Source organism: Triturus cristatus, chromosome 11 (genome assembly GCF_964204655.1).
Source record: "Triturus cristatus chromosome 11, aTriCri1.1, whole genome shotgun sequence".
Classification (NCBI taxonomy): domain Eukaryota; kingdom Metazoa; phylum Chordata; class Amphibia; order Caudata; family Salamandridae; genus Triturus; species Triturus cristatus.
This window is the reverse complement of record NC_140594.1, coordinates 1,121,372,004-1,121,385,061: the sequence shown is the minus strand read 5'-3', so window position 1 is coordinate 1,121,385,061 and position 13,058 is coordinate 1,121,372,004. Positions and strand designations below refer to the sequence as shown.

Below are 13,058 nucleotides of genomic sequence, written 5' to 3'. Positions count from 1 at the left end.
ATTTCAAAGTGTACTACCCCTTACATACTCTCATGATGTGGTGCTTTCTCTTCACCCCCATCGCACCCATGGGGAATTTCCCAAGCAATTTCTTATACAGGAATAACTCTTTCCCAACACACCACGCCATGGGATACACCCTCATGCAACTTCCCATGACCAGGTTCTGTCCTTCCTCAAATTAGCAGACCACTGGGGGCTCCACCATGTAATGTCTCACAACATATGTGGGCATATTCTTCGCATACACTCTCTAGTGATAGGGTGCTACATTTCCCCAGCTACACATAGCACAGGTGCTCCCCATATACACCTCTAATGAAAGAACTTTCCCATCCTCCTCACTGCCTTCCTCTTGCCCAGCAGCAAGTGCTCAGACCACTAACTTTTATTGTAGTCCCAGACCAGTCCTCCATGGTAACAGGGCCATCGTCCTTCTCAAAACAAGCCTCTTCCCTTCTCAGAAAAGGCTTCCAATTGCCACTAGAGTCTTTCTGCATTTTCATGCTGTTCATTTAAGAACTCATCACCGAAATGTTGTAGTTAGAGGGCAGGATCTTCATAGAAGAGTCTGGGCCACCTAGGTAAGTTTAAAGTTATTTATTTTGTATTAGGCCCTTAGGCTCCAGCAGGTAGGTCCTGTCAGGGCTCCATTCTCCTTCGAACTGTCCCCAACTTCCACTCCACACCACATACCAACATTGTTTTATGTCACTCACTGTGGGCATTCCAGACACCACCTCAAATATACATGGACTGCTGGGAACCAGGATACTACGAGCAGCTTGCTGCACACCGAGTCCAGCCGCTGCTTCCTGTGAGAGCACTATCTACTTTCCCATGCTTGAGACTGCATATTTATTTATGGCCCCAGTGTCAGCATGGTGAACATCTGAGGCAGTATCCCTCAGAGACCTCGGAGAGACGCTGCCCTCCACATTCTGAGTGGCCGACTATTAGCAGCTGCCTTTGAAGCAATTAACTGTTTCCATAAAAATGCTGCACACTAAGTGAACTTAAATGGGATGCAACTTTTCTCTCACAGGCATTCTCCCATCCTAACTTTGCTCATACATGAGCCATTCTACTTAGAAACACAATGTTCCAGCGAGTGAAGCCATAACATGTGGGGCATAAGATGTAAAGATCGTTGTCAGTTTCTGAATGGCATTCAAAGTCCTTGTCCTGCGGAGACTCTTAAGACATTGCGGGTCGAAACATATCAACACTATCAACACAATGTTGTTTTCATTTCTGGAAAATTCTGATTTACTCTATTATTCTATACAAGTGCATTATTTAGGATAATTTTTGTATCGTGACAACAAGTTTTGTTTTCTTTAATAAAGGAAAGATGACTTCTTACAGTCAAAGGTATGCTAATGCACAGTACATGTAGTACAGAGATCATTTTTCTAATGACACTTTTCCATTCAAAAATCTAATTTCATCTAACAATTACAGAAATCATTATTCTTTCAAAATTCCACTATGTTCCACTGCACTTTCTACTGTAATTTAAATGTAAGACTAGAAGCATTTCTTGTAGCCATTGAGTGAGTGAATGGTTGTGTGAGTGGCTGTACGAGTGAGTGGGTGTGTGAGTGGCCCTATGGAGGAGTGAGTAGGTGTGTGAGTACTGGTATGGGTCTACGAATGGCTATGTGAGTGGATGTGTGAGTGGGCATACAAAAGGTTGTATGGGGGAGTGAGTGGTTCTGTGGATTATGTCATCAGTGATGTCATTTGAGATGTCATCTGAGATGTCATCAGTGATGTCCCTGACCATGTCATGAGTGATGTAATATGTGAAGTCATAAGCAGGGGGCATTAGTTATAGTTAGCACAGCTAACTATAACTACTGAATTTTACTGGTTTTGTACGAGTGGAACCTGAGCCTACTATAACATCTCTGTAACCTTTGTTTTTTCCGGTGAATTTCTAAGATTTTTTTAAATTCCATTTCCTAACTATAACGCTATAACGCCCCTGTGACCTTTAGTTTTTTCAGTGAATATATATATAGATCTATATCTATCTATCTATCTATCTATCTATCTATCTATCTATCTATCTATCTATCTATCTATCTATCTATCTATCTATCTATCTATCTATCTATCTATCTATCTATCTATCTATCTATCTATCTATAAACCTCTCTGCATGAGAAAGGAATGAGCCGCACTCCTTCAAGTAATTTAAAAGATTTTATTTTCATGCTGGCATTTCCTAATGCATTTCGGTCACGTCTTGACCTTCATCAGAGGGGAGCCAAAGCATCTCGAAGCAACAACACGACAATTGCCATTTTATAATGTTTGCCCCCTGGTGGGCGCCTCGTAAGGCTGAATTCAGGCATGCTGGACCATGTAGTGTGCTGTAAAACTTCTAATTGTTACCCTTCAGTGGGCAATGCTTTTCAAGTTTGTACTGCATTCTCACTTCACCGGAATCCCCAGACACATGATTTTGGCATTGCTGGAGTCCCAACCAAAGTCCATTCCTTGGCGGCTGCCAACTACCCTTCGTGTTTCCACATCAACAAAAAGGGTCCACTTTCGGGTCGTTTTTTGGCACTCTTTAACGGTGGTGCATAAAAGTGTCAGACTTTTAACACACACCCAGAAGGTTGCAGCTTTTGGTAGGGGACATGCATGATTCCAGACAATGTCTTTCCACCCCTCCTGTGTGGTGACCACTGTCCCACCTTCCCAAGTGTTATTAGCGTCTCCATTTGCAAACATTAAAATGGTTGCCAGGTCCATAGTTACAGGACATAATCATGTGCATGCTGCATCTTGGCCTTCTGAGAGATGCCTAAGGGCCCATACAAGAGTCGGTGATGCCAGCGACTGCAGTCACACTTGCTGTGTGACTGAGGACCTTCTTCAGTGAGACAGGCAGTGTTGAAGCTGTGCAGCAGTGTCTTCATATGAGTCTGAATCCAGTAGGAGGTAACTTCCTAATTTCATGTTAGATCCTTAGGTTACAGCAACAGCAGGTAGGTCTTGTCATGGCTCCATTATCCCTCGATCCCGATCTGCTTGCTTACACTGGAGACCACACAGCAACATTCAATTACATCACTCACCCTCTGCATTCCAAACACCAGCTCATACATTCTGGAAATTGGGACAACAAGGACTTTCTTACAAACAAAACAAGGAACAGTCATTTTCCTGTACATAAAGAAAAGGGACAATCATTCACACTCACTCATTCTCTCACATGTCTAGCTTACTCCAAACAACAACCTGTTAAATTCTTAAACACACTTGCATACACACAAAGACAACAAATAGTAGTCAGAGAAACTATGTGATGGGCCAAGAACTGCGACTCCCCACACCTGATGTCAAACAACGAAATCCACCAACAACCGGTTTCTTACAACCATTGCACAATGGTCCAAGGCATGTAAGTATTACGTCCTCCTCAGACATGATGACCTGCCACCACATGTCTGCACACTCACCATAACAGCATGCAACACTTATTCATGCACGACATGGTGCCAAAGTCTACACTTTTATGGCACAAAACAAAATTGGAAAGTTTCAACTAAAAAATCCCTTGACCAGACTCCAATGCAAATTCTGTCCTCATAACAACACTTATACACAAAGTTCACTGATTGTCACATCACACTACTAAATTATGCAGGTTACACAGACACAACAAATCCTAACACCTTCTCTATTTTCAATAAGCAACACACCCAAACCCAGAAGAACAACACACTCCACCACATACTCACACTAAAAAAAAGTGCAACTCAGCACTGCAACCCAACCAACGCCCAGTCCCACTAGCTGGGCTGACCAATGTGACCATGTGCCATGATGAAGAATGCCCTGCCTGGAAACTGCACCAGAAAAAGTTGGGACATATCCTGAACACATCGAAGATGGACTTTAAAAGGCTCATACTGAAAAACTATTGACACAACTCAACAATCGAACATGAGAATAGTTCAGCAATAAAACCATTGAGGTAAATATGTACACACCTACAACACACTAGAGGTACATCAAACACCAAAATTTAAACACAACATTAACAGAATCTATTACACCCAAAAATGAATAGCATGTTTCACAAGTAAATCACAAACATAATCTGCCTTAAGTTCACACAACTGTTTGATCTTCCCATTTGTACAGGATGACGACTGGTCCATAGCACTTTCAGGTGAAATGTGTAGCTATTGCCCACAATACCACACATCCCCATATTTTCATTTCAAAGTGTACTTCCCCTTACATACTCTCATGATGTGGTGCTTTCTCTTCACCCACATCGCACCCATGGGGAATTTCCCAAGCAATTTCTTATACAGGTATAACTCTTTCCCAACACACCACGCCATGGGATACACCCTCATGCAACTTCCCATGACCGGGTTCTGTCCTTCCTCAAATTAGCAGACCACTGGGTGCTACACCATGTAATGTCTCACAACATATGTGGGCATATTCTCTGCATACACTCTCTAGTGATAGGGTGCTACATTTCCCCAGCTACACATAGCACAGGTGCTCCCCATATACACCTCTAATGAAAGAACTTTTCCATCCTCCTCACTGCCTTCCTCTTGCCCAGCAGCAAGTGCTCAGACCACTAACTATTATTGTAGTCCCAGACCAGTCCTCCATGGTAACAGGGCCATCGTCCTTCTCAAAACAAGCCTCTTTCCTTCTCAGAAAAGGCTTCCAATTGCCACTAGAGTCTTTCTGCATTTTCATGCTGTTCATTTAAGAACTCATCACCAAAATGTTGTAGTTAGAGGGCAGGATCTTCATAGAAGAGTCTGGGCCACCTAGGTAAGTTTAAAGTTATTTATTTTGTATTAGGCCCTTAGGCTCCAGCAGGTAGGTCCTGTCAGGGCTCCATTCTCCTTCGAACTGTCCCTAACTTCCACTCCACACCACATACCAACATTATTTTATGTCACTCACTGTGGGCATTCCAGACACCACCTCAAATATTCATGGACTGCTGGGAACCAGGATACTACGAGCAGCTTGCTGCACACCTAGTCCAGCCGCTGCTTCTTGTGAGAGCACTATGTACTTTCCTATGCTTGAGACTGCATATTTATTTATGGCCCCAGTGTCAGCATGGTGAACATCTGAGGCAGTATCCCTCAGAGACCTCGGAGAGACGCTGCCCTCCACATTCTGAGTGGCCGACTATTAGCAGCTGCCTTTGAAGCAAATAACTGTTTCCATAAAAATGCTGCACACTAAGTGAACTTAAATGGGATGCAACTTTTCTCTCACAGGCATTCTCCCATCCTAACTTTGCTTATACATGAGCCATTCTACTTAGAAACACAATGTTCCAGCGAGTGAAGCCATAACATGTGGGGCATAAGATGTAAAGATCGTTGTCAGCTTCTGAATGGCATTCAAAGTCCTTGTCCTGCGGAGACTCTTAAGACATTGCGGGTCGAAACGTATCAACACTATCAACACAATGTTGTTTTCATTTCTGGAAAATTCTGATTTACTCTATTATTCTATACAAGTGCATTATTTAGGATAATGTTTGTATCGTGACAACAAGTTTTGTTTTCTTTAATAAAGGAAAGATGACTTCTTACAGTCAAAGGTATGCTAATGCACAGTAAATGTAGTACAGAGATCATTTTTCTAATGACACTTTTCCATTCAAAAATCTAATTTCATCTAACAATTACAGAAATCATTATTCTTTCAAAATTCCACTATGTTCCACTGCACTTTCTACTGTAATTTAAATGTAAGACTAGAAGCATTTCTTGTAGCCATTGAGTGAGTGAATGGTTGTGTGAGTGGCTGTACGAGTGAGTGGGTGTGTGAGTGGCCCTATGGAGGAGTGAGTAGGTGTGTGAGTACTGGTATGGGTCTACGAATGGCTATGTGAGTGGATGTGTGAGTGGGCATACAAAAGGTTGTATGGGGGAGTGAGTGGTTCTGTGGATTATGTCATCAGTGATGTCATTTGAGATGTCATCTGAGATGTCATCAGTGATGTCCCTGACCATGTCATGAGTGATGTAATATGTGAAGTCATAAGCAGGGGGCATTAGTTATAGTTAGCACAGCTAACTATAACTACTGAATTTTACTGGTTTTGTACGAGTGGAACCTGAGCCTACTATAACATCTCTGTAACCTTTGGTTTTTCCGGTGAATTTCTAAGATTTTTTTAAATTCCATTTCCTAACTATAACGCTATAACGCCCCTGTGACCTTTAGTTTTTTCAGTGAATATATATATAGATCTATATCTATCTATCTATCTATCTATCTATCTATCTATCTATCTATCTATCTATCTATCTATCTATCTATCTATCTATCTATCTATCTATCTATCTATCTATAAACCTCTCTGCATGAGAAAGGAATGAGCCGCACTCCTTCAAGTAATTTAAAAGATTTTATTTTCATGCTGGCATTTCCTAATGCATTTCGGTCACGTCTTGACCTTCATCAGAGGGGAGCCAAAGCATCTCGAAGCAACAACACGACAATTGCCATTTTATAATGTTTGCCCCCTGGTGGGCGCCTCGTAAGGCTGAATTCAGGCATGCTGGACCATGTAGTATGCTGTAAAACTTCTAATTGTTACCCTTCAGTGGGCAATGCTTTTCAAGTTTGTACTGCATTCTCACTTCACCGGAATCCCCAGACACATGATTTTCGCATTGCTGGAGTCCCAACCAAAGTCCATTCCTTGGCGGCTGCCAACTACCCTTCGTGTTTCCACATCAACTAAAAGGGTCCACTTTCGGGTCGTTTTTTGGCACTCTTTAACGGTGGTGCATAGCTTGGGGCTGAACCAAGCCGCATAAACATCAAACAAGCCTCTCTGCATGAGAAAGGAATGAGCCGCACTGTTTCCGGTGATTTAAAAGATTTTATTTTCATAATGGCATTTCCAAATGCATTTCGGTCACGTCTTGACCATCATCAGAGGGGAGCCAAATCATCTCGAAGCAACAACAAACCAACAAGACAATTGCCTTTTTATAATGTTTGATCCCTGGTGGGCGCCTCGTTAGGCTGAATTCAGGCATGCTGGACTATGTAGTGCGCTGTAAAAAAAAAAAAATATATATATATAGATATATATGTATGTATAGATATATATATATATTTATATATATATATATTCACTGAAAAAACCATAGGTTTCACACATGTTATAGTTAGCTGTACATTTCACTCGTAAAAAACCAATGAAATTCCCCCGTTATAGTTAGTGCAGGCAACTATAACTCACGCGACCGCAATCCTCTGCTGATGCTAATACTGTATTTAGACACTTATTTGCCCATGTCTTCTTCCATAAAATTTTAGCTATACATATATTACAAATATTTTTTTTTCATAAAGACACATATGTCATCAGCAGAAGATTGCGGTCGCGTGAGTTATAGTTGCCTGCACTAACTATAACGGGGGAATTTCATTGGTTTTTTACGAGTGAAATGTACAGCTAACTATAACATGTGTGAAACCTATGGTTTTTTCAGTGAATTTGAAAGGTTTTTGAAATGCTAATTCCTAACTATAACGTGTGTGAAACCTATGGTTTTTTCAGTGAATTTGTACGTTTTTTTAAATGCTAAGTTACTTTACGCCATTCGTGGCGTGCGCGCCCAGTTAACGCAGTTCGTTCCGGGCGCGCACGGTGCGCTTCGCGCACCGCGCGCCCACTTTACGCAGTTAGTGCCGTGCACGCACGGTGGTCACACGGTGCGCTGCGCGCACCGCGTTCCCACGTTATGCGGGATGGGCCATGTACGCACGCACCGTGCGCACATGGGGGACATATTATGCGCATCGTTGTGAAATATATTCTTTATTATTTTCATATGTTTGATATGTCATGCACAAATGATGCACTTCGGGCACCATTTGCACACGGGGTAGGGAGAGTGTACGGTAAGCGTAATCGGCGACTTTGGGCCTTGGGCCTTGGGGGTTGTTTGGGGACCCGTATATCACTGCTGGGTGGTTATGATCTCAATATACTGCCCCTTTAGACATTTTTTGGCTTCATTTTTGCTGCCCCACTCAGAGTGCGAGAGAGAAAATGGCGGCCGCCGCTTCCTGGTTTCGGCCGATTCGAATGTTTACTAAGATCTAAGAGCCAATCAGAATCGCGCTCGCGCACGTCACCCTACGCGTAAGCGCACCGTAAGCTGGCTCAGATATATATATTGATTTAAAGGCTATTTTCTCAGAATCTACTGAACAGATTTACACCAAACCTACAAAAGGCACTTCCTTGACCTGAGGACTACCTCTCTGCCAAATTTCATTTAATTCTGTTCAGCCGTTCGGGCTGTAGCTCTGTCTAAAGGTCCTATGGAAAAATGCATGGGAAAAACGCGTTTTGGGACCCCCCTTTTATCTCAGCCCCCGCTTGACGAATCCCCCCGAGACTTTCAGGGTAGGAGCGGAGCTCAACGCCCCACCTATTTTGAAAATTTCGCGAGGATTCGTCGACCGGCGCCAAAGTTATTCAAAATAGAATGTTGCGGATTTCCTATGGTAGGAGGGTCCTAACTATAACTATCTACTGGCGACCGCCAGTAGATAATATTTATTATATATATATCCAACAAAAAGTGCCCTGAGGCAAGGATACGCCGTACTGCAAGCTAATAACAACCATTTATTCATGGAACACAGACCTCCCCAGTCCAAACTCTAGTTTATTCCAGGCGCGTTTCAGAGCCATCTCTGCTCCTTCTTCAGTGGGAAAGAATATTGTAGCATACTGGCAACCGCTCCCAAGCACCATTTACCGCATGCGCACCGCCCACCAATTGGTCCCGTATGGGCTTGCAGGTGAGTAAAATAAACGGCATGCTGGTACCTGTAGTTTGTGTATTAGGAGCAAAATAACACCCTCGTGGGTCCAGGGGAAACGGCAATGTTTTGTTCAAATGTATTACCACAGTGGGCTGCAGGACTGGGATGGCCTGTCATCGTTCTCCTTCGCTGCAGTGCCATACACATGCCCCAACTAGACTAAAGTCTGACCGCCAAAACATATATCACAATTATAGAAACAGAAGCAATTAACATAGAAGCTAAAACATAATAAAATCATTAAAAAATTATCTTTTTTATAAGTATATTACTGAAAAAGATATTAACAACAATGATATTCTTAAAAACGATTTTACTCACCCATAAAAACAATATTCTTGACAACAATATTTTTGCATCAGGAATTTGTGTTCAATCACAATATTTTTTTCCCAGGTATTTCTGTCTCCCGATAATTTTAACTCGATTTGTTCTCTTAATATCACCACAGGTGAGTAAGAAGAGCAGGACCTGTACTGGCATGTAGCGCTGCTTGCTTGCCAGGACTTCATCTTATTGGTGCAAAAACATCTATGCAACTAGAAATCACAAAGCAATCACACTCAGGTACTTACAATGTGATGGCTCTCTTGTAATATTTGCATTATGTTTCCCTTCTAGAATGAAAGAGAAGAGACCCTCACCACAAATGTCTGGATTGAAATGGTAAGGAGACCTGGGTTTAGGTTTAATCATATAGGTTCACATCTTGAATGATGTGGGACTGGAGCACAACTTGTGAGGTAGCAGGAAGAATACTTCTCTGCTTAATGTAAGTGAAGTGCTGGGAAGGTTATCCTGTTGTGTCAGAGTTGAGACAATTCAGCCCTGATGTTTCTGCCATGGGGTGATATTTCGACATTGCATTTAAAAATAGGGGCTTTTGGAAGTGGGGTGTCCTCCCTTGGACATTTCTGATATAGGAGGGGGCTACTGTGTTTCCACAGGATGATAAGAAATGTTTAGAAATTCTATGACTGTGAAGGGTGGGAAATGCATCTTAGCTGAATAATATTTATTAATAATAAAGCTAATAAAAATAATAATAATTTGTTTATTTCATTGCCGGCCCAACGAGGAGCATGCCCTATGATGAAGCATGACGACCATATGGGTGGGTAAGGGCTCTTGCTCCTGAGCTATCAGATGCCCCCATCCGATTCCTCAGTTGTACACTGACCTGCCCTCAGTTCTCAATTTCTTAGGAACTGCATATCCCCTTTGGTTACTCGAGAATTTCTTGAAGCACATATGCTGGACCGTTATGCGCATCTTGTAACTCCTTTTGTTTATAACTTAAAAGTAGCACATCTTTCTAATAACTTATGTAACCCATTCAATGTCCTGGCCATTTAAACCACATCATTGGCATATAAAAGGCTGATGTGTACCGATTTCCCACTCTTGGAGTGCCCTGCCTCGAATGCATTGGTGCATTCCCCAGGAATTTAGTATATAAAATAAGAGAAAGATGGGCTAAAACACAGTCTCATCAAACTCCTTTAACCAAAGAAAAATAATTCACAAAATCAAAATCAAAAAGCGAAAACCTCACTTCTACTCAAAAAACCCATACTCAACCCCAATCCTCCTGAAAACTAAAGGCAAATCTCCACCCTTCCCTGGTTTGGGCAGACCACTGAAGACTACATCTCTCTTCAACTCATCAAATTCATCAGCAAATAAAACTTGCTCGCAGCCTGTCAATCTGAATTTAGAGCTGGTCACTAAATTGAAACAACTTCCTGAAAATTCCTGGATGATATCTTCAGAAGTCTTGTTTTACTCAACAGCAACTTTTGACACAGTTGATTACTTCACATTACTTAACCTACTCAAACATCACTTCTGTTTCTAAAACACAGTTCTCAAATGGTTTGCCTCCTTACTTTCCAAGCACTCTCAAATTGTAAAAATCAGCAATATTGTTGGCTCTGATCCAACCGCAATAATTTGTTGAGTGCCCGAGAATCAATCATATCCCCAACCTCTATCTAGAACCACTACTGAATTCTTGAAAGATTCAAATGTTGTCATTCACCAATATACTGACAACACCCAAATTTACTTGAAAACCTCAACCATACGTGACCTCCTTACCTTAAAAAATGTCTGACTCAATGTTCAAACTTGGATGGAAATAAACTTTCTCACTCTCAAACATAAAAAGGCGGAGTTCTTCCTATTTTCATCCAAATGAAAAAACAGTGTTTCTGCTACAACACTTTAGTCTACTTGACTTCAACCTCACGTTGGCGTCATCAGTCTGCTCATAAGGAATAACACTAGACCCCTCTCTAACCATGGTCCAACAAATTAATAAAATTGCTAAAAGAGCGATGTTCCTACTTCAAATGCTAAAGAAACTGAAACTAGTTCTACGACCAGAACACCCAAAAGCGGCCATCCATGCTCTGGTATTATCTAGATTAGACTTTGGCACTGCAGTTTTAGCTGGAGCATCCCAATCTGATCTTACTCCACTTAAAGTGGTCTTTTATGCTGCAGCCACGCTACTCACTTCGACCAAGAAAGTCATCCACATCTCTCCAATATTTGCTGTTCTGCACAGGCTCCCTATTGAGGGCAGAATCAAATTCAAGCTTGCTTAGCTTGAATTCTTGGCTTCCAAAGCAATCCCTACAAAGTCCCTGTCCTACTTGACTAATCTTCTAAAGACATCAGGCAGCTCAAGGACATTGAGAAGTAAAGAAAGTCCCCCTCTCATTTCAGTGTCTGCTAGAGACTCACATGTTTAAACTATACCTGATGCAGCACCCTTTGCATTTTCAGGACTAATCTGAGCCTCACCTCTTAGTCAGAACTGTTGAATATGAAGTCTATATAACCTTTACCCTTACCCTAACTTACTCTTGTCATCACCTTCACCGTCCTGTCTCTCCCTCTTCACTTTACTACTACTCACACCTTCCCACTACCCTGATTCCCTGTTCTCTACTCTCTTGCCCTAATACCACCCCTCAATTCTTCCCCCTGTCCTTTCTCTTCTACCTAAAATCTCCTAAGTTAATCTGTTCTAGTTCTTACTTCAACATTTATCTGTTCTATATAAGACCTTTTGTCACTTTTATTGCTAACTTGTAAAGTGTATCTATACCTTGAGTGACCATGCACTGTAGAAATCTGTTAAGTAAATAAATGGAAACACTCACCTCTTTGGCTGACACCTGACCTTGGAAATCACATCAATGTTAATACGCCATAAAACATCTCGGATGTAGTCACCAAATACCCATGAAAGCTAGTGTGGACCAAAGCTTGGCCCTCTTTACATGATCAAAGGCTAAGCCAAGGGCCATAAACACCAGGGAGGTTATTTACAAAGGTAATTTACACTTGTGAGTAATTTACATGTGTAGTTTACTAGAACACGTTTGAATAATGTCACTATTGTTAGCTTTTCACAAAATCTGAGTCTAAAGTTACTCAAAAGTGGAGACTTACTCATCTTCACGCCCTGAAAAAGGTGGTGGAACCAAACTTATGAGTGTAAGTTGCTACAACCAAAAAAGAAAGAGTAGTAAGCCCAGCACCACAAATGGCCAACCACTGGCACTGCCACATCTTCCCATAGAAAATAATGGAGGTAGGGCCTTACACTAAAATCCAAAAGAAATAACGGTAATTTAAATTAACCATAGAGATATCTCCAGCCTGACTGTGGAGTATCCCTATGGTAAAGAATACAGAAAAGTAAAAAAAATGATTTAGCACAAAAAAAGTTACTCAAAATATGTTTCAATAAATTATTAATATTAATTATGTTATATTATTTTACATGCAGAACACAATAAAAAAGGAACGGCACTAGTAGCTTAATTTTGAATTCAATATTTAATTAATTTGTGTATAATTAAATAAATAAAAATATTGTGCTAATGTCTAAAATAAAAACTAAATTCTCACTAAAAGTTATTTTGTATAATGCATTAATATTTAATAAAAATAATGTTTACAATTACTCATAAGTAATTTAATTATATTTACATAAGAGTTAATATTACATTAATTTATAAATTAAAAATAGGTTGTTAAAATATTTTTTAGTTAAATGAAAAATATGTTTTATTTGTTAGGTTTGTTTAACAATAACTTATATTTCTTCATATTATTTACTATTTTATATAATTTAATTTAATTTGACATTATTTTCAATGGGT

At 40.8% G+C, this 13,058-nt stretch overlaps 1 protein-coding gene across 1 annotated transcript in view; it reads left to right on the top strand.

Annotated features, from left to right (window-relative positions):
• Positions 1 to 13,058, top strand: part of CHRNG (cholinergic receptor nicotinic gamma subunit) — a 159,329-nt gene that overhangs the window by 72,195 nt on the left and 74,076 nt on the right. Inside the window, exon 3 of the mRNA XM_085635679.1 lies at positions 9,499 to 9,543. Within this exon, the coding sequence (XP_085491805.1) occupies positions 9,499 to 9,543 (45 nt within the window). The remainder of the gene's footprint in view (positions 1 to 9,498; positions 9,544 to 13,058) is intronic.